The 20,970-nt window shown below is 39.8% G+C and overlaps 1 protein-coding gene across 4 annotated transcripts in view; it reads left to right on the top strand.

The window, feature by feature from the left end:
• Nucleotides 1-197: 197 nt before the first annotated feature.
• Nucleotides 198-20,970, top strand: part of LOC131669803 (homeobox protein prospero-like) — an 83,756-nt gene continuing 62,983 nt past the window's right edge. For 3 of the 4 annotated variants that reach the window (XM_058944940.1, XM_058944941.1, XM_058944939.1), the window contains exons 1-2: nt 198-471; nt 20,673-20,713. In XM_058944940.1, the coding sequence (XP_058800923.1) occupies nt 339-471; nt 20,673-20,713 (174 nt within the window). In that variant the 5' untranslated portion in view covers nt 198-338. The remainder of the gene's footprint in view (nt 472-20,672; nt 20,714-20,970) is intronic. The other variant, XM_058944942.1, reaches the window with a different exon arrangement.

The following is a 20,970-nucleotide window of genomic DNA, read 5'->3' as shown; positions in this document are numbered from 1 at the left end:
CAAAAAAACTGAACCCTTCAACAGGCGAAAAAAGCGCGTGGCAATGCACAACACGGCGGCAAGTTCGAAACCCGGCGGCGCTCGGCATTGGCCGGATCCCGCACCTGCCCCCGCTCGGCTAACTCTCTCGCGAAGCCGAAGCAAACAACATACACGGGCAAAAGCCTTAGCTCATTCACGGTTCGCGATGCTGAGCGTACGCAAGCGCTCTACTCCGCCAATGTGACGCGCTTCGCCTGATTTGTTGTTTTTGTTTACTTTCTTTCTTTTTTTCTATTATTTCAGTCTCTTTTGTTCTCGTTTTGTGAAGCATCGAAGACATGGATGTGTGACTCTTAATGCGCAGGAGTGCAAACTCGATTGATAGTGCCTTTGCTTTGGTTCTTCTCCGTGACATTTGTTATTCTTTCATAATAATTAGTGGTTTAATTATTCTTGCACTGCTCGGCCATGCAGCAGATTTGATCAATGGTGAGTTTTGTCTTTGTTCGCTTCAGTCCTTTCGAAGTTTTTATCGAGCGAGGTATTCACGAGAGTTGATATTCGCCACTCAATTACAACGAATTGTCAGTCGTACCAAAGCCAATTGCAATTCCAAGCGTTTATTCCGCAAACGAGCGTAAAAAAAAGAAAAGAAAGAAACGGTTAACGAGCCCCACTTATCCCGAAAATCCTCGTCGGACAATAATCGAGTTTGACTTTTATCCCTTGGAAATCGCATTACTCCCCTCTATCCCCCGCCTCGACATAATCTTTCCCCGCAAAAATCTCCCAAGCCGCATCCACTTACATTTCTCTCCGCAAAAAACGAACGCTGAGGTCTATCGTAATTTCGCGCAAAACGCCTCAGTTTTCCGGCCCTCGCTTCTCTCTCTCTCTCTCTCCCTCTCTCTCTCTCTCTCTCTCTCTCTCTCGCAGCAAAAAGCACATGTGAGTCGTAAAACTCTTTCTTCTCTTGCTCTTATTCTTTGAGCTGCATTTTGATTGGTTATACCGCATAAAACGAGTTATTTCCGTACGCATATGTATGTGCACGGAATATTTATGCATATCAAATAGAATTATCGACTAAACTTTGCTGAAAAAGAATCCGAATAACATATAGTCAAGAATATGCTAATTTTCAAGTTTTCAATACACATGTTATTATTATCGAAAAAGAAACTGCGACATGACATTTGTGAAAAAAATACACGTAAAATTACGCACAACCGGTGTCATTTCAAAAGGTAACATTGTCGGTCAGCGATAAGAGACTTTACATGCAAGGAATAATGCGTTACTCAAAACTCTATATCTATATCAATCGACTAAAATCGTACTTGCCTAATTGAGCATACCGCACAGTTGTTGCGTATAAATCATTACCAATTTTTTTTCTTTCCACCCGAATAGGATATGCACTTGAACAATTAACCTAGTCAGATATTATTTATTGATTTTTCCCATGCCGACTAAAGCATTTCTTTTCTTTTTTTTACGGAGATAAGTGACTTGTACATGTACACTTTGGTACCGGTAAATCATGATTGGCGCAATCAAGAACGAGAGCCGAAGATTAACGATTTGCGAATTGTCAAGGAAACAAACAAAAAAGGTTGTTTTTATGTTCACCCTTATCACACAGACACATACACGCACACACACATACACATCGTGTGTATACATAGAACATTCGTACTTTCAATGAAATCAGCATTACAAATGTATAGCAATTTTCTATCGATAAAATTCTAACTGCACGCAACAGCAAGCCTCATAAATAAAAACGAAGTTGTGTTTTACCACAAAGAAAGCCTTCGTAAAGCAGCATATCGACAATCGCATATATATGTATATATAAGTGTGTGTGTGTTCGTATATATGTATGTATATATATACAATGCACCCGAAAAATCGCTCGCTCCAATCTCTTTCTCTCACTGTTACTCGCATGTATAAACGATTCGCTCTCCCCCGGAACTTTGATTGACGATTAGAGAAAGTGCATATAACCAGGGTGACGAAATGTTTTTTTTTTGCTTCGTATTGGCGACAACTAGGCTGTTACGTCCTTTAATTACCGCGACGCAAGTTTACGACGATTTTTTTTTCCGCTTTGCACTTTTATTTACAAGGCATTATTTATGAATTCAGGCCAGTTTTGCTAATAAACTGCCAAGGGGAATCGTGAACGCGCAAGCGATGGATTTCGTAAATGACGAGACACCGACGTCGTAGCTTTTTTATTTATTTTTTTGTCCTGCGCATTTTAATTGCAGCACACGGACTTGTCTCGCACTATTAAATTACTTTGAAAAGCACACATACGCGATTGACGTTTTTTCTACGAGGACACTGTTGATAGATTGCAAACGGCTCGTTTCGCGGTTTATTCAATAATTATTGCACATGGTTACGGCATCGATGAGTACAAAAAATATAACACACGTTTAATTGCCCTCTTTATTTCAGTTAAATGATGAATTGAAAAATGTGTAAGCGTGGGCCTCATAAAAAGGAAGAATAATTATATTTAGCAACTTAATTGACGTGTATGAAATTTAATATGAGCGTATGGAAAAATGTATTAGTAATTTATTTTTCAACTAAAGAAACAAAGAAAAAGGTATGTATTTTATGAAAAACGGCGAAAGTACATAGAGTGAAATATCATATAGCAAACAAGCTTATTCCATTAAATTACTAGTCGTCGAACGTTTTAGTTAAAAGGCAAGAAAAAGAAGAAAATGCATATCTTATCCGCGAAGCTTTTCTTCTCTACGATATTGAAATCTGTCCGCGCGCACGCGGCATTTCACGGTAGTCGCGCTTATAGCGGTTTGCGCTCAGCAGTTGAACAATGAGCAAAAAAAGCAGGAAAATAAACGACGGGAGGTCTACAATTTTTGCAATTCAAGTCGTCGCCCGTGTGCTTATTATCTGCACGAACGCACACAGATGCGAATTTTAAGCAGAACCCCTTCTTTTTTTACGTTTGTCGTTATATCGAAATGAGTATTATTATCCTGGAATTTCATCACCTATGTACATTCAATGATATAAGAAAAATCTTATTACCGGCCTGTTGTCCTCGGTCACACCGTTATAAGAATAATTCTTGTTCTCAACTCTTTTCGTCTCTTTTGCCTAATAGTTTTCTAAGTAATAAGTAATAATAATAGTCCTGGATGCATCACGAGACTAATATTCTCAACTTGCTAAACCACACATACGAACAGGGACACTTATTATTCTTCGAAATGGCTCTCTCTTAGCGTATCATATCCATGCCGAGCGTCATATTTGTCTATGGCTGAGTGAACTTGTTTTTCATACCGATGCTTGTATGAACGTCAACCGTTATCAAATACTTGAAAAAAAAGATCTCAGTACCAATCATTGTTTTTTTTGTAAAAATCTCAGTGAGAACATAAATAATTTTTTTTTTTCATCATTACGGTTGCACAAGCTCAAAGTGCACGTGGAGAAAAAAGGTTATGGCGAACGACACATTATCTAACGTTCGAGCTGGTTGAGTAACGCGTCTTGCGCGCATATTATTTTATATTCAATTTCTATCGGGAGTGTATTTTGGAGTTTAGCAGCAGAAGGCAATTTGGCCGGATGGAAATGAGCGGGAGAACCGCAGAGAAAATGAATATTACGAAATGACGCGCAGAGTTCACTTTAAAAACTATACCTCCAACTATAGAGGATTCATTTCAGGTATACGGGCGATTTGCTTGAGGTTCTGCTTAACAAATGAATTGAGTTAAAGTGTGATTTTTTTTTCCTCGCTGTGATTTGCTGTGCCTACTTATGTCTGACTCGCTTAACGGTTTGTTAAAAATATTCAGAAATATGCTAATTATCAATCGTATATTGGTATAATGAAAGATGCGTCTAAGGATCTTTTAACAATTTACTTTGCATATAATCGTTATTTAAATTAGAAATGTAAATGGCAACATAAGGCGAGTTGCCATTTAAAAATATCTTACGCCGATGTGCGCGCAAGAAAAGTGTGCTCCCGCGTGTGTCACTAATAAGATTCACGAAGAGCTTACGAAACCAATCGGTAGCCCATCCGAAATCCCAGATAAAATACACAACCTACAGCTTTCACTGACTACCTAATGAATTAGCATTTTGGCCTTATCAGCAAACGCGAACAGATCTGCGAATGCCTTGATAAAAAAAATCCGCTCGTCCACGATCTAATTTAGATAATTTACAGGCCGTTTGTTGTGCGACGTATCTTGGGAGTGTCTTGCGACTCGCGGTTGCAGGTTAAAATTCCTGTTGATTCGATTATTTCCGACGAGATGCTGCGCGTCAAGCGCACGCGCGCGCGCCACAGCATATTTATTCCCCGCGAAGGGCCGAGATAATGATCGAGGAGGCTTTGTGTGCGATTTCCAGTTTGCAACTTAATTATCAATCATCCTCGGTGGCAGATGCGATGGATCAAACTATGTACGCTCATTGCCGAGTATCAAAACCGCTAGTTATGAAAACGATCCGTTCGAGAAAAACACACACTCGGAAATCACATGTATGCACCTCCTCACTCCGTCAATTCTCTGCTCGGGAATATCACTCTGCGCGTACTCATTACTACTCCATATCCGTAGCATTTAATGCGAATTCGCGATTTCCGGGTGTAGCGCAGAATTTTCGGCGAATTCACGTGATAGAAGTGCTTTTAAATTCTGTTTAGGGCTGTAATTAAGGTGACGGGTTCGCCGATAAACCAGCTATTTATTGTCGAAGCACCTCGCTCGTCGCGGTGGTCCGTTTTTTTTCTTTTGCGCGCGGGATCTACCTTATTCACGTTGATTTGTGGATTTGATAAGCCCCAACACAAACGCTTGTATAATGAGCTTTTACGCAAATGCCCACATCCCGTCGGCTCGTTTCGCCAGTTCTCCCGGGTTACGTGTTAATAGCGAGATTGATAATATTTTATGGGCTCGCTAAACGCAAATGATTTATTAATAGGAAAAAAAAATAGAAATTCTGGCTTTTTTCCAATCTTTTCTTATTTTACGTAACATTCGATAAGAATTAAATAAATTACACATTGATGTACAGAGTTTGAGTCAACAGCAAATGTTGCATGGCATCGTGATTTAGTGATTCAACTCATTGTTTGATATTCATTATTCTACTGGAGATCTTCGTTGGTATCTTCAACGACATACGCTTACTAAATCTTGAATTAATCGTGTACAGATGCAAAAGCCGTCGTCAGACATACTCTCTCTTGTCTAATAATCCTTAACAGACTACTTGACTTCCGTTTGTAATTAAATTGAAAACGCTCTTGGACAACATCTCAAAATAACACGTCAGCTTACGAAACGCAAGGCACCGAATAAATCCCGTCGTTGCGCGCACAACTTTTGCGTCATCGTCTAAGCTGGCAATCACGACAAGCGCATATAATTATAATACGTACCGCTCACGAAATTAAATTTTTCCAGACGCTGCAGCTTGTCTATACGTGATACTAATTAATCCATCAAGTGTGCACATTAAGTAAATGCGATGGCGCGCCGCGGTCGGACGAAACACCAATGTAAAATGCACATAGAGCCGATCGGTTAATCCTGAGCACGTCGCATCGACGGCAGTAGTGTATATGCGCTACGAAAAGGGCGTCACTCCCTTATTCGCGACGTGCTATAGCAGCGCGCGTTGCATTATGATTATCACAGTGCTGCACGTGCGTTCAGATATAATTATATCCTTTGCGCGAAATTTTCGCGTGTTCGGCTGCTGCTGCTGCTACTGGTGCTGCATTACTACGATACAATATTGAGGCGATTCAATATGCAAAGCGATGATATTTAAATTATACTATATGACAAGATTCGAACGAGATTGCGACAATCTTTCGGAGAGTTATATGTGTTAGCGTATACTTAGTTCTTGAACTCAATTTTCCCATCGGGATTTCCGATGAAAAATAGTTTAATTAACTTGTGCATTTGAAAAAGAAGTTATATTTTTCGGAATACTAGATAAATATTTATAAAAATAAAATGCACTCATTTTCTTTAAAAGTATTTACTTTAGAATTAGAAATTCTTTTTAAATATTCAAACAAGAAAAATGTTTGCAATACAGCATTAAGAATTTCCAAACGAGATTGAAAATACTTTTTAAATTCCTTTTAAACGATAAAATTTACTTACTCATTCTTCATGGAATAAAAATTGTCTAAAAGTAATTACGAACATGATTACACAAATTTCTTCGCTTTTAAAAAAGATTGTGAGTATATTCTGCATATAAAGACATATAATTACGATGAGATTCTGTCTGGAAGAAGCACTCGCGAAACAATCTTGAAAATCATGTTAGCAATGTCATTAGCAACAATTAGAATCCCGTCCTGAAAATCTAATCGTTCCTTGCTTGCACAATGTCACTCGAGAGATCTTGTCTCGTGTGTACTATGCACACATGTCTACAACGCGCGGTTGCATGCCCCGTAGCTTCTCTCTTTTTCTCTCTCGCTAAAGCAGCTGCAAAGCGCCGAAGGACGCTCGCAAGTAATAACTGTAATAACGGCGTATTGCATGAGTTCTCTCGTGCGCTTCCTTTTTTTATTCTTACTTACGATCGAGTATGTGTGCAGTCCAGCAAAGACTCCCTCGAGATATAGAATAATCGAAAAACTCACCAAGAGAGAATCTCCACAGTGATTACACACTTGGGAAACGGATGGATTTCCAAGTTGTTTAGTACAGCATCTTCAGCCCGCGCGTGGAGTTGATAATTCTTCCGCTGCTGAGTTAATTACGGATATCCATTTTTTGGTGGCTAGTTCTTGAAACGTGAAATTACATTTTGTCAGATCGACCAATGAGCCTTGTACATTTCAATGTAAATTTACGAGACTTCGACAGAACTCGTTCTGAGCTACGCAAATTCTTACGCTTGAAAGGCATTCCGCGCGATACATAAAGTGAACTCACTTGCTATTTATTGCAGTTGACCCTTGCGAATTATATTGACTTACTAGCTTCTCGAAGTCAATGATCGTCGCGTGGAAATTTATTTAAAGCATAAATATACTTACGATTTCATAATAATTGAATCATAAAAAATAGGAAAATTGAATTTTGACATAAATTATTTATCAAAATTTCGAACTATATTTCCGGCATTATAATAAAAAGTAAAACACACTATGAAATTGCTTTGGCGCTATACTCAAATAACGATGACGTAAGCTATCTTTCATCCATCCTCGCGAATTCTCAAAATGATTTGTAATTTTGTATGCAAAAGCAATATTCATTTCTCAAGCAGCACGTTCGACTTTTACAGTTATAATTTATCGATTTTATCGATCTGTTATTGAATATCCCTCCTCGCGCGCCGAGCCAGAAAACAAAAATTACAATTACCGCATATCTTTCGAGAGAAGCAAAGAGAAGAAAAACGAAGCTAACCCAACAATGTATACATCTGCAACGCCCATACGGAAAAAGAAGGGAAAAAGCCAAAGAGTCTCGATGATAGCAAGACTCTCCTGTTGAACCAGTAGAGACTGTAAAAATCGAGAAAACAGCAAGCCAAGCAATGGTGGCAGCAGCAGCAGCAGCAGCAGCAGCAAGGCAATAAAGTATATCGAGTATAATACAAAGGAGGGAGAGGAGAGGAAAAACGGGTCCCCGCAAGCTCTATTCATTAGCGCGCTTGGAAAAATGAGCTAGAATGTAGATCTAACGGGGCCGCGCGAAGTCTGCCATATATATCTGATCGAGCCGCACGATTCGCGCTTACGGCGCCACGCGCGCTACACGTTTGCCATCCTCGCAGCGCGGTTCCAACTATCACGTTTCTTTTTCTTCTCCTCTTCTTCTTATTGTCGTTTAATTGGCTGTATGAATGGATTGATGCGTGCTGCGCTGAGAAGACCGTACGGATTGTTTGCTCGTCGCTCAGTTGACAAGATCGACACTCTATATTGATTGCAATTGCTTTCCGCCAGATGATTTTAATTTATTTGCGATTCTCTGGATATCGTTTGTTACTAATTTTATAAATGACGAAATTCCAGTAAAATTTACCGTATTGTACGTTTCTGTCGGTTCTCCGGCGGTGGAATAAACGATTCTAATATTTTAACAATTATACGTGATATCGCATGAGTGTAAATTATCCTTCACGTTGTCATGGTTTAGTTAGCATGACTTTTTCAATGCTTTCGCGTTGATTTAAAAAAAAAAAATGAAATTTTATATTTTTACCTTCCGGCTCTTTAGGTTTTACATGACTTTCGCGCCCTGATAAGGTTACGAGCGGCATGCATCGCTTTCTTCTATCCGAAAAAGCGTTCTAGGATTATCCGAGAAAGGCTCCGAAATCGCGGCCACGTCCTTCAACAGCCAACCAACAAGAAGTATACATCTGAACCTCGCAATGCGACGCGGCAACAAAAAGCATCGATTTTTCACGTGTGCCCGGATGAAAAGCACGCGTGCGAGCAGACATTAGTTTACTCGCGAATATAATCGAAATTGGCGATCGGCCCACTTGCTCGCGGACTTGAGCGCGTTTTGTCGCGCCTCGCCGACACGGTTAACCCAGAATTGCCGTGAAAAAGAGGAATGATTGCAAAGCATGGGCCGCAGTCGCGTATTAGTCCAGTAGCGCGCTGCTATATAAGATAACGCATCGCCTGAATGTACACACACACAAACACATACGGTGAGTATGTGCAGCTATTGGCCGCGATCTATCGCGTGCGAAACGACACGGAGATAGGAGCCGAACGATATGCCTTCGCGAGAGTTCTCTCTCTCTCTCTCTCTCTCTCTCTCTCTCTCTCTCTCTCTCTCTATATATATATATATATATATATATATATATACACACACATACACACACACAGACACAAATAGAGATAGATGCAAGGCGCTTATACCTGCTGCAGTACTATTGCAAAAGGGGCGCGCGAGCGAGGTGCCTGATAACGGAAGTGAGAAAAGATACCGATTTACACAGCATCGTGTTAATGGCACCAAGGGAAAAGGGCTATCGCCACGCTTCTTCTGGTTTGTCAAATTTATCCGTGGATTTTTTTTTCTTCGCGCCAGCAGCATCGTTCGCGGCCGGTCGAATTTGCAAAATCACGAGTTCGCGTTCAAAACTCTCAAGTGATTTACAAGGCTGCGTGTTCGTAACATATCATTGATTGTCCTAATGAATCCGTCAATGAATGCGCGCTTTTGATCCGCAAACTGTAAACTTTCATCTCGCTCGCGATTAAGTCGTATTACAATTTTTTACCCCCTATCTGCGTTCGTGTCGAGACTTTCTTCTGCTCATTTGGCAAACACACAAAGCTTCTATTCACACATCACACAGCAAATATCCAGTCGCATTTAGATTAATGTATACATATCAATGAGTGATGCAATAGCAGGTTCATGATGAATGATTTAAAGCACAGCATTGTCGCAATTAAAAATAAAACCCATACATCGGTATTTTCGCTAACAGAAATGTACGTCGGCTTCCGTTGGTTGTTATTAGAGCGTTATTTTTTTATACTTGTTGCTCCAGCTGGATTCTGTTCAATCGATAAGAGTTATAGTGTTGGGTAGTAAATAGTCTGGCGGCGAATTCCTGTCCTGTGGTGCATTGCGAGAATTTAAATAACTCGTTGGCTAGCGCGGTAGTTGAGCTGTTATTTGTGCCGAATAAGACATTTTTATACGGAGGGAAAGTCACAGTTACGCGTTACGTACTACAAGATATATTTCAGTATTTTTTGCTTCTATTTGCTGCCAGCGAAGAATTTGTACAGTTTCGCTCGACTGCATGTATAAATAACGAAGTTATCTTGCGAAAAAAAAAAATTTTTATACAACTGTAGAACCATTGCAAAGTGTTTTCGTTTGAAAGCTCTTCGACAAAGACAGCAAAAGCTTTTGCGTGATTCACCGGATACTACAAGCGCTTGATAGCAAAAGTAAAACGATGGCGAATGCTTTAACTTTTCTGGTCTCCTTCTTTACTCTATAAATGCCTCCTTTGTGCACTTGACATAAAAAAACATTTCAAGATATCGTCGAATATCTAGAAACATCTATCTTTTCATTCTATCCTAACCGAAAGGAAAAGCATACTTTCATGCGAGCAAAACAATTAAAATTAATTACAAGTACCAGTCAGACTTTTATTTTTTCTTTTCACCAAGAAAAATCATGCAGGAAGAGACTAATCAGGCACTAACTGATTATCTTGTAATTACCTTTCGAAAGATCTCTTTGAAATAGAACGATACGCAATAATATTCTTGACATGTACTAGTTTCGAAATTCGCAGAGAATAGCAACTCAATGTATATCTGACACAGCATAGGCTTTTATGAACGGAACGGATATGAGGTAATGAACAATGAGCCTTGAAAATACGTTTGTGCGTATGCATTTTCGGTGTGTACTCAACGAAAAACGTACTTTTATTTTCGGATCGTCGTTCATTCATAATTTTTAAAACGTCAATGGAAGCGTGTTGAAGTTTTTCGCCGAATTGTGCATTCTTGGTTACTGAAGAATCAAAGCCCACTGAAACTCGCAAATAATGATCAATTTTTCTTTTCGCTCGAAAGAGAAAAAAACTTACGCAGGAAGAGAGAGAGAGAGAGAGAGAGAGAAACGTTCTCAAAATTAAGACTGCGTTGCCTTTTTCTTTTCCTTTTTCTTCGCGCACGCGCGGAAATCGAAGCCAATAAATTAGGTCCTTAAATATTCGCATGTAAGAGTTCAGCTTGACAATAAAACGATGCTAAGAAAGAGAGAGAGAGAGAGAGAGAGAGAGAGAGAAAAGATAAGGTAATATGGCCCATTCAACGTGGTAAAACATACAAGGCGATGCCGCACAAAATTCAAATTTATCGCGCGAAATAAAAAGCGGCAAAGACAAACGGCCAATTTTGCGTCAGCTGCGCGCACGACGCTCCGAAAATATACTCCGTGCAATGGACACACGCGTGCGCATCGAAAAACTTGCTCAGGGAATGGTCCTGCGAGTATATTCTTTTTCGTATAATTTTACGAAATTATGCAAAATTGCCGTAAGTCTCTCTCCCTCTCTCTTTCTCCAGAGCGAAATGAATTTTAATCACACCTGCCAATTTCGAACGAGCGCGGGCTTGAATTTCCGACCAATTTTTAAACTTCAGCCTAATTAAAATTGAAGTTGTGCTCAGAGCCTCGTTTGCATAAACAAGTAATGATCTTTCGAAGTTTGAAGTTAAGTAGAATGTCAAGAGAGGAGCCCGCGCCCCCTGAAAAATAATCGAATTCGATAAATACAACGAGCAAAGGGAAAAAAAAAATTAAACGAACGCGCGGCATCATTTCCGAATGAACGACCTTTCTTTTTCTGCCGGAATGTAATTTCTTATAATTTATGGTCACGTTTAAAGAAAAACGAAATGCTCGCGAAAGTCTTTTTCTGTAATTGTCGGGCGTCGCGGTCTTAGTCGTTTTTATCGCGGAGCAACTGCGCGTACACGAAAACTTCCTTTTGCGAGATTTATCGCGGCGAGGATGTTGAACAATCGTTATCGCTAATCCTCCGTTCTCGAACAGCGCCGATTTTGGCGGAAACACAGCCAAATCCGCGATCCATCACACAGCCACACACCGTCTTTGTGTCCCAGTGCCGAAAACCAGTATTTCCCATTAGCACACCCTTTCTAACCTTCTTTTTCTCCCTCTCTTGGCGCAGCGCAGTTCCCGAAAAAAGAGATCCTTTCTCGTCCTTCTCCCATGATGTTGCTGCTTTTTTTTTATCCCAACCAAGGATATAAACTGGTATACTCTTGAGAAACCTAATAGAATGCAACTGGACACGACTTGGCTAAACGAGAAAGAGTGTACCGAGAGGGCTTTGGTATCCTTTTTTCCTTTTCCTTCAAAAAGTCGATCGGCAGCAGCAGCTAGCACACTCGAGCCTCAATGTTTACTACTTTAATCCGCATTATTGAACTACCATCGGTTAGAGGTGGTTGCTTTTGCTTGTTTCTAGGCAATAACGTCACTTATTAAAGCTGTTTTACGACTATCTCAATACTCAATTAGCATAAATAGTCGAGTGCTATGCCGCGACTTTTTTCCTATTATTTTTGCCTTCGGCGTGCTATGGGTAAATCGAAAAAGGAATCATTCCGAAAAAGGATAATAGTTTTGCGGTTTTACAGTAGTTACCCTCGCTCCACGTGAGCATCGTTTATGGAAAATGGAGTGAACTTATATATTTCCTTTTTGTTGTGTAAAAATCGTTGTCGAGAATTATCTGTTTGTACAATTTGCGGTGCGCAGGAAGATAAGTGATATCTACGTTGAATGATAAAGGGATAATTGGTTACTGAATTGATGATAGACTGTAATTGAATATTTAAATCGGAATACGTAATTTATCAAAAATCTATATTGCAAAATGCAAATTTTCAAGTACGAACTCTGAAAAATATTTAAAGTTTTCACTTGAATCAAGTAAACAAGGTGATAAAAGAGTGATAAAATTCAGTGCTATCTAAAAATTCATTTGAATACTATAATTCATGAAATAAAATATTTTACTCAAGCTAAATTGATTCTGATTTAAACATTTTCTAAGTATTTTTCAATTATTTCAACATGCATTTTTTTTTTATGTTTGAACATCACAATTTATACTTTCATTCCTGCAATTTTCAGTATTCTATTGATTATACAAAATTTTTTTTTTCAAATAATATGTTTCTTCTGCCCGTCAAAAGAATAACGAAATATACAAACACATCAGACGCGCTTTGGAGCTCAGATAATTGTTGGTTTCCTGGCGCCTGGCAACGACATCCCTTTCTCTCTCTCTCTCTCTTTCACACACACACACGCGCGCGCGCACACACACACATACCTCAAACGAAACCAAAATTGTGCAAACTTCGCGAACTCCACCGTGTGATATCCTTTAAAAAGAAAGTTTTTCAGCTAGAACATCTACAAACTTCTCAAGCTGAATGTAGTAGATGTAGTAGCTTGCAAAGGACCCTGAAGGTTAAAAAATACGTCTTTTTTGCGGTCGTGTCGGCGTTATTATCCCTGACGGAGAGCACGGCAATTTGTATTCCCACAGGCACGCGAGATTGAAAAGACAAATCTGCTTAGCGCATATTCATACGCAAAGCGGTGCGGAAGGAAGAAGGCGCCCGAGAGAACGAGAGAGAGAGAGAGAGAGAGAGAGAGAGAGAGAGAGAGAGAGAGAGAGAGAGAGAGAGAAGTGAATGGGAGGACTAAGAGAAGAAACGTGTGTGGGACGAGCGACATTTTTTATTTGCTACCTGCGCTTCGCGGAGAGAGACGAGCTTATTGTGCCTGAGAAAAAAAATTGCGACGTTGCGCCTTCAACGGTTTCGCACGCGCACACGGACTTAAGGGCTTTTACGTGCGCGCATTGTCGAGAACAAAGTTCTCTTGCTCACTCTTTAGCTGTTCATTGATTTTTATTTTTATGTAACTTATGCGTCAGCACTGGACGTTTTTTTTCAGATTATTGATATTCTTTGTAGTGATGAGTATTGTGACAAGGGAATAACGTAACTTCTGTCCGAAAGTACGTCGATGAAACTGATTGATTATCAATAATCTTAAACGGCTTTTTTCAGTCTTCCTAATAATCTTCAAAAGAAGAAAAATAATAACAAAATTTCGTCTCTCGTTGAAGAAGTCAGACCCCCCTAGCAGTCTTCAGAGAGAAAAAAGGTCAGTCGATAAACCTCACCCCAAATCAGTCACAAAGTATTAAACGGATTTAACACTCGGCCGAAAGAGAGAGAGAGAGAGAGAGAGAGAGAGAGAGAGAGAGAGAGAGAGAGAGAGAGAGAGAGAGAGAGAGAGAGAGAGAGAGAGAGAGAGAGAAAGATCATGCCAACCAAGCGGAAACTGGCTCGCTCGCGACTCCACATACGACGTTTTATTTTCGTGCCGCTTCGAAAATAGAAGATCGCGTACTGCACGTGTGCACAGGCAGGGCGCTGCAGCTTTAAGCGTTAATCTAAGCAGATTACGAGCCATGGAAATGATCTTTCTCTCGTGACATTCGAGAGTTCGTATATATCCTGTCGAGTTTCTTACGCTCTGAGCAAACTCGACGTTTTAAAGCCTCCTCCTGCCTTTTATGATTTAGCATATTTCAGCTCTTCGGTCTGTGTGTGTTTTAATTTATTAACTTTTCCACTTGAAAAACTTTGACGCTTACTCGGGATCGGCATTCCAAACGATTATTTCAACATGTAATACAGCAAAAAAGAGAAGCTTTATATTATCGAAATAATTGACGTTGCTAATTACGCCTCGTCCAATTAACAAGCCCACGGACAATTAAAAAAAAAAGGAGAGAGAAACAGTGAAGCTCACGCACACAATGAGCCATTAGAATACAAGCCCCGCGCACGCGTATGTGTGTTTTCTCACCGCAGAATTCCATATAATCGCACTTCGCTGCGTGCGGTCAGTCTATTTTTTTTGATTTGAAAAGCGAGTATTTTATTTTTCTTTTATGATTTGACGCACGAAAGAGCGAGAGCGAAATGCATCCGACAGCATCCTTTGTGCGATGTTATAACGTTGCTTCCGCTCTCTCGGCGTAGCAGCAGAGGCGCGCGCGATGCCAATTGTTCTCGCGCGCGCGTGGAAATGTTCGAGGTCGTAGACCCGATTCCACGTATATCAGGTGGATCGTTGGTGTTTGTTTTTTATTTCGCCGACTACCGTGTTGCGTGGCTTTTACTTTTACATTCGCTATTTCGAAATACTTCGTCAAGGTGTATGTTCATTGAATTTTCATTAAAAATTAATGAAAATGTAATTTAGACACTTGATTAATTAAAATTTTACCTCGTTCACCATGAACAAAAATAAGTAATCAATCACCTACAGCATAATTATTTATAAAAATGTTATATTGTTTACGGGAAGAGTCCACGCATTTCAACTAAAGTGGCAAATTCAATACGCAAGCATACGTTTTTCACAATCTGTCAGTTTATCTCGAAGTTACGCGGTCGATGTATAAGATGTTGTAGTAGCACTTTCACGTTTTAACATTTCAGCACCCTATTATGTCAAATTCATAATCGGCACCGAAACACGTCTTGGCGTTTTTAATTAGCGAAGTATTCTCCCCTTTCGCCTGCCGGTTTTGAGTTTCGTTTGACGGCTTCATTTGTATATTTGTAACGTGAAAAATTAAGACGTGTGTATACGCCAAAGGATACATATAATATTTGTTAATTGGACATCCAGCTGCGTTGACGGGGAAAAATGTGGGAAGAGGCGATGACGATGTAGTTTTGTTTGCATCGCTCGTAATTAATGATACTCGACTGAACTTTTCAAAGCTGATTGTTTCGTTTTCTTGACGCTAAATTGTGTTGATTTATTGGATTGCTTTTTGAATTGATTATATCGCCATTACGGAAGGGAATTGAGGTACAAATAACATTTTTTTGACGAAAGTGAGTTCCGACATCAGCGAGTCGAACCTACGTCTTTCTATCTATGCCCAAAATCGAGTATGCACAAGAGAGAAAGCAACCGTCCGACACTGTCTGACCACATCTGACCATGTAAAAACAGTCAACACATCCGTTTATATGCACCATCAAAACGTTCTCTCGATAATGTTGAAAGCACCGCAGGCGCCTATAAAACGCATAGCTTCTAAGCCCGCGGTTGGAAACACATTAATACATCTCTTACGAAAAAAGTGAAGAAGCGGGCTCTCTCCCTTTTACAAATTACGCAATAACTCGCGAAGAAGTTCGGTCGAGGGACGGCAGCAGCAGTCGTCGCGCGAGCTTCCCGCTGGCAAAAAGAAAAAGACGGAGGAGAAGAGCTAAAAGTAGCCGCCAAACGCGAGCAGTCGAAACAGGACACTGGCATCCGCATTAATATCCCGAAACAATGGCCCCCCCTCCGTACGAAAACAAGAGGAGAAGAAGAGAAGCGCGAGCGAAAAGCATATCGTATTCGGAGGACAGACAAAAAGATACGCAGCTAATTAGTAGCCGCGCTGCTACCACGCACAAAAACTTGGCGCAAGGGCTTCGGACGCACTGTAATTAGATTAAAGTTGTTAATTTCAACGCTATGACCAGCATGTGAGTGTGTGCGCGCGCGCGCGCGCGTGTGTGTAGGAGCTGGGCACTTATGGCATTTCGACGATGCGGCTCTCCGAAAATGTGATTTCGGCAAAAAATAACAATGCGCGTTGGAAGAGACGCGAGACCGCGGTCGATTTTTATTACCACTGATGTGCCGCGATAGCCTATATAATGGGGCACAGATGTGCAGCGTGTCGATCGGTTTAATTGAATGTTTTTTTGGTACATACTTCGATCTGATGAACAGTAATATTACGATATTTATTTCGGGCGTTAGTTAAAACTTAAATTTTCGATTAATTTTTCAATTTCAAATTAATGATCAGTCCAAACTTTCTCCAAATCTTCGATCCTCGAAAATATTCTCATTAAAAAAATTATACGCGAAAGTAGGGAGAAAGCATATTCATCTCTTTAAAATGTACACACACACATACAAATATCGAACTCATTAATCAGCCGTTAAAAGAGTATTTTGTAAATGTTATCTCCCTTCTCGAGAAAAAAAGAACACTTCGGCAGTGAACACAACGATTTCTTCTTGATCCGGATTTCGATCTTTTTTTTCATTTTACACATTGTGCACTCTCATTCATCGACACGAAAAGAAAAGTTTCATAGCTAAAAAGCCGTTAAATGTCCACACCCACGCGCGCAGCAATAATATATACGAAAAAAAAAGTTTAATGAAGCGTGGAAGAGAAGACTCGCACACTTGCCGGTAAGTCGCTTTGAAGCTGCGAATCTTCGAAAAGAAAAACAAGAAATAAATGAGGCGGCATTAAAGGGGGTCAATGAATTATATATGTGTGCGTGTGTGCGTGTGTGTGTGTGTGTGTGTGTGTGTGTGTGTGTGTGTGTGTATAGGGCCCAGAACAGAGAATTCGAGGGTCTCTATACTTCCCCTTCTTCATTTGCATGCCTGCCTCATTAAAACTGAGTCTGTAGCTGCTGGATATTTTTCGGGCCACTCGGCGTATGTCCATTATTTGCAAAGAATGTGCGTGTCGCTACAGCGGCCTTGTAACTTTGACCCCGCGCGAGAAGTTTTCTTCGCAATCCGATCCTGTGAACCGATAAGGAACGCCGAGAGAAGAGGGCTTATTACCTGTAAAAAAAGAGGGAAAACTTTCATCGAAGCTGTAAGAAGGGGAACGTTGTAGAATTTGAATTTCTGAAATAATTGGCTGTCGTATGCCGGGGACCCTAACTCTCCTTTGGTATTTTCGCCTTTGTTGCGCGCACGGGACTTCGTTAACACGCGCGCGCAACGCGGTTATGATGCCAAGAATTTTCGCAGGGAGCGCATTGTGAAGGAAACACTGCTGAAAAGAAAAGTGCGTCGGGCTTACTGGAAAAATCGCACTTTCATAAATCATGCGCGAGAATTTCGCCGCGATGAAATCAAGCTTGTTCGTTATTTCTTACTTTTCCGCATTGATTGATGAGACGAGCAAACGTTTAAATATCAGGTCTCATCGTAAAGTCACACAGCTATCGAAATAAAGACTAATGGTTCATACTTAGTCCGAACTTAATCGGTAATCATTATAAAAGCCGCACTCCGTAAAATTTATCACGACAGAAAAAAAATCACACCTTTCCAGAACAAGAACCCACGAAAAAGATCCCATATCACCGAGCGAAGAGACCGAGAATAATGAAGGAACCCCGGAAAGAATACACGAGACATGGATAATATATACACTTTTCTCTCATCATTTGCGTTGATCGTTGCGCCCACCTTCGAGAAAAGCCATTTGCACAAGATCGACGTTTATCATTTCCTAGCGTTTCACTTTTCATTTGGTGGCAAAGACTTTTCCAGTCTCTCTTTCAAGGATGGAAAAGAAATACTTATTTTTCAGAAAAAACCATTAATTAGCTTTTCAAATAAATAAATTTAAAAAAGTAAAAAATAAAAAGAGAGAGATAGAATGAAGGTATATCGTTCGCGTGAACGAGTGTATTAGCCCTCGAGTATATGCAGATTCGCGTGCGAGACGCATATATAACTTGGGCTCCAATTAATCGCAATTAATCGCGTCTGTCAGAGCGGCGGCGCGGACTGACGTCTCTCCTTGAGGAGCGTTCGCAGCAGCGCCTCTCTGTTTTACGAGGAACGAGTTTTCGGAGGACGGCACGAATAGCCAAGCGCGACACGATCATCGATCTCTCTCCCTTCTTGTGTGCGAGAGAGAACGAAGCTATAAAAGGGACACGAAACCCAATGATGCTTTATAACGAGGATGCACACGAAAGAAACCGTTCAATTTGCGAAGTTCAAGTTCGTGATTGCACGCTCTGAAGTCGTTCGGGAATGACGCGACATTCTTTTTTCATCGTCTCTCGTTAAGTGAGACTTCAAAACAAATTTTTTTGTTTTTGCAACGCAGCGACGTCCTTCGATGCAAGCGACTGCCTTTGAATTTCCTGCGAATTTTCAACGCGATATCAGATTAATGGCGACTTAACAGGGTTAACAGAGAACAGATGTTCGCCGAATAATAAAGCATTACGAATCTTCATCGATCTGATATTGAAAGTTTCTTTACTCTGTTATTAATTGATATTTATTCGGGCATAAAATAATTTTAAATAAAAAAACACTTTCAGGAATATTTTAGTACACTTTGTATTTGGTTATTGCTCGTACGTTAGAAATAATAGTTGATTGTTTGTGAGATGTATCTTCAGGTAATATATGTATGTCCAAAATGCCGTCTTAGATTATAGTAATCCAAAAACTTTTATAATACGATACCAATACATTCTGCGGTTTTCTCGGGTTTTTATCGTTCTGTTTACAATACATTTATTTTACAACAAATATAGACTATTTTACTTATTCAATAACGTAACGGAAATTTTCAATATTATAGTACTATTCATCACATGGGAAGTTTAATAATCGACGTTTAAAGAAAGCCTCGTTTACTAAATCCTAATCTTATAACTCTATTTAAGCACTATTACGTACTAACATCTAAATATATCTAACAAAGCTGTGCATCCCAAAAATACTTTGTAATTTAGGGGAAAAAATCAACAGCAGAAAAAAAGAAAGTCACGCATGCTCATTTTGGTAAAAAAACACTCTTAAAAATATCTTTGTTCTTCATTTATAAAAAGATTATATCAGACCTCGGAGATCTTTGAAGCTGTGCGATATTACTCGAGCAAAAAGCAAACAAGGAGCCAAAGGCGTGTACGCCGTTTTTAAAAGGCCTCTATACACACACACGCGCACGCACGCACACACACATTCACGCGCGTTGGAGGGAAGAAAATACACAGCGGTTGTTGTAAGCTTGCGAGAGGATTTATGCTGCTTTAGCGAAAACTCCACATCCAACTACGATGCGATTTTCGACGCCTTTTTATTACAAAACTTAGAGGCGCAAAACTTGGCTCCTCGTAAAGATCGTCAGAGGAAAGACGACGAGATGTTCTCGCCGATAAAAAATTACAGCCGCTCGTCGCGGAATGCGATAAAAAAAAGTAAGAGAAAGAAAGAGGAGAGAAAGAAGTGTGCGAGAGTGGCTTTATTACTTATTTTACACGGGACCAAAAGCAGCCAATCCTTTTACGCGGACTTGTTAATTGCTCGGTACATGATGCCTTCGCCGGTAGGGGAGAATGATGTATTGTACAGCCGGATGACATCTTCGTGAAAAATGCCTTTTTAATTGCTTTTAATGATCGCTTCGTCTGTGAATTTAAAAAAAATATATATTTTAATTTAGAATTTTTAGTATCCCATGAGAAAGATATACCAAGTTTAATCATCATATGATCTCAGCGGAAATGTGTTATCTCATTGGGTAGTCAACTTAACTTCAAAAAAGTTATTTTTCTCCTAAATGATTCGAAAAGTAAATTATTTCATTGTTGTAATACATATTTGATTAGCAATAATTATTTTAAATCGACGCATTTAAGAATCATTACCATACAACTTGTCGGAAAATATGCAACTATCATTTAACATGGTAAGTCAAACAAACAAAAATTGCATAAAACGAAGCAGCACCAAGAAGAGACGCCAATAAATATCTCAAGATGCGTCGTTTTACAACACTGTAAATCAATTTATCTTGGAGTGCATCGTTTCCCACGTCAAATGGGCCCCCACGTCGAACTGCGGAGACGCACTTTTCTCAAATTAACACTGGTTTACGATGTTTTATGAAACTGGTAGCGACCGAGTGATATTTACACAATGGAAATTCGTTCCAAGATTGACTAATCTGCCGCATGCAGCAGACTCCTAGAGAGTAAACAGAAAATGGGTCACTGCTCGAGTTTTCATCTCCCGTATTTTTCCAAGTTAAATAGGCTGGAACTAATTGAATCTTTATGATTTCGTTGGATTATCAAATATTTGAATTATTAGTCATTCAAATTGTCACGTTAAAGTGACAACTACTAAAATCTAGGGGTTATTCCGTATAAATATTTATTATAAGATTCAAAAACTTTTTTTTAAAAATTGTTATTTTTGTTGCAGGTAAGGATTGCCGACATTGGTTCCACGCCATCAAATTCGAAGTAAGATATACAACCGTACCACACAGGCCATATATTTTCTTTGATTAGTTGCTGTAGGAACCGCAGACATCCCTGAACAATGCAATTCTTAGCCTGTCAAAAATTCATATGGCAAAAAGACATCCCGAACTCTCCCCTGTAGCAAAACGCAAAAAAAAATACCAATAACCGAAATGAAACAATAAGCAAACAAACGAAAAACCAACTTCCAACCGCGCGCAGCTAAGAGCAAACATCCAATAAATCCTGCAGCAGCA

The sequence above is a fragment of the Phymastichus coffea genome, unplaced genomic scaffold (genome assembly GCF_024137745.1).
Source record: "Phymastichus coffea isolate CEN01 unplaced genomic scaffold, Cenicafe_Pcof_1.1 PCOF00097, whole genome shotgun sequence".
Lineage (NCBI taxonomy): Eukaryota > Metazoa > Arthropoda > Insecta > Hymenoptera > Eulophidae > Phymastichus > Phymastichus coffea.
Note: the sequence above shows the minus strand (reverse complement) of the source record. Positions and strands in the feature narration are given on the sequence as shown.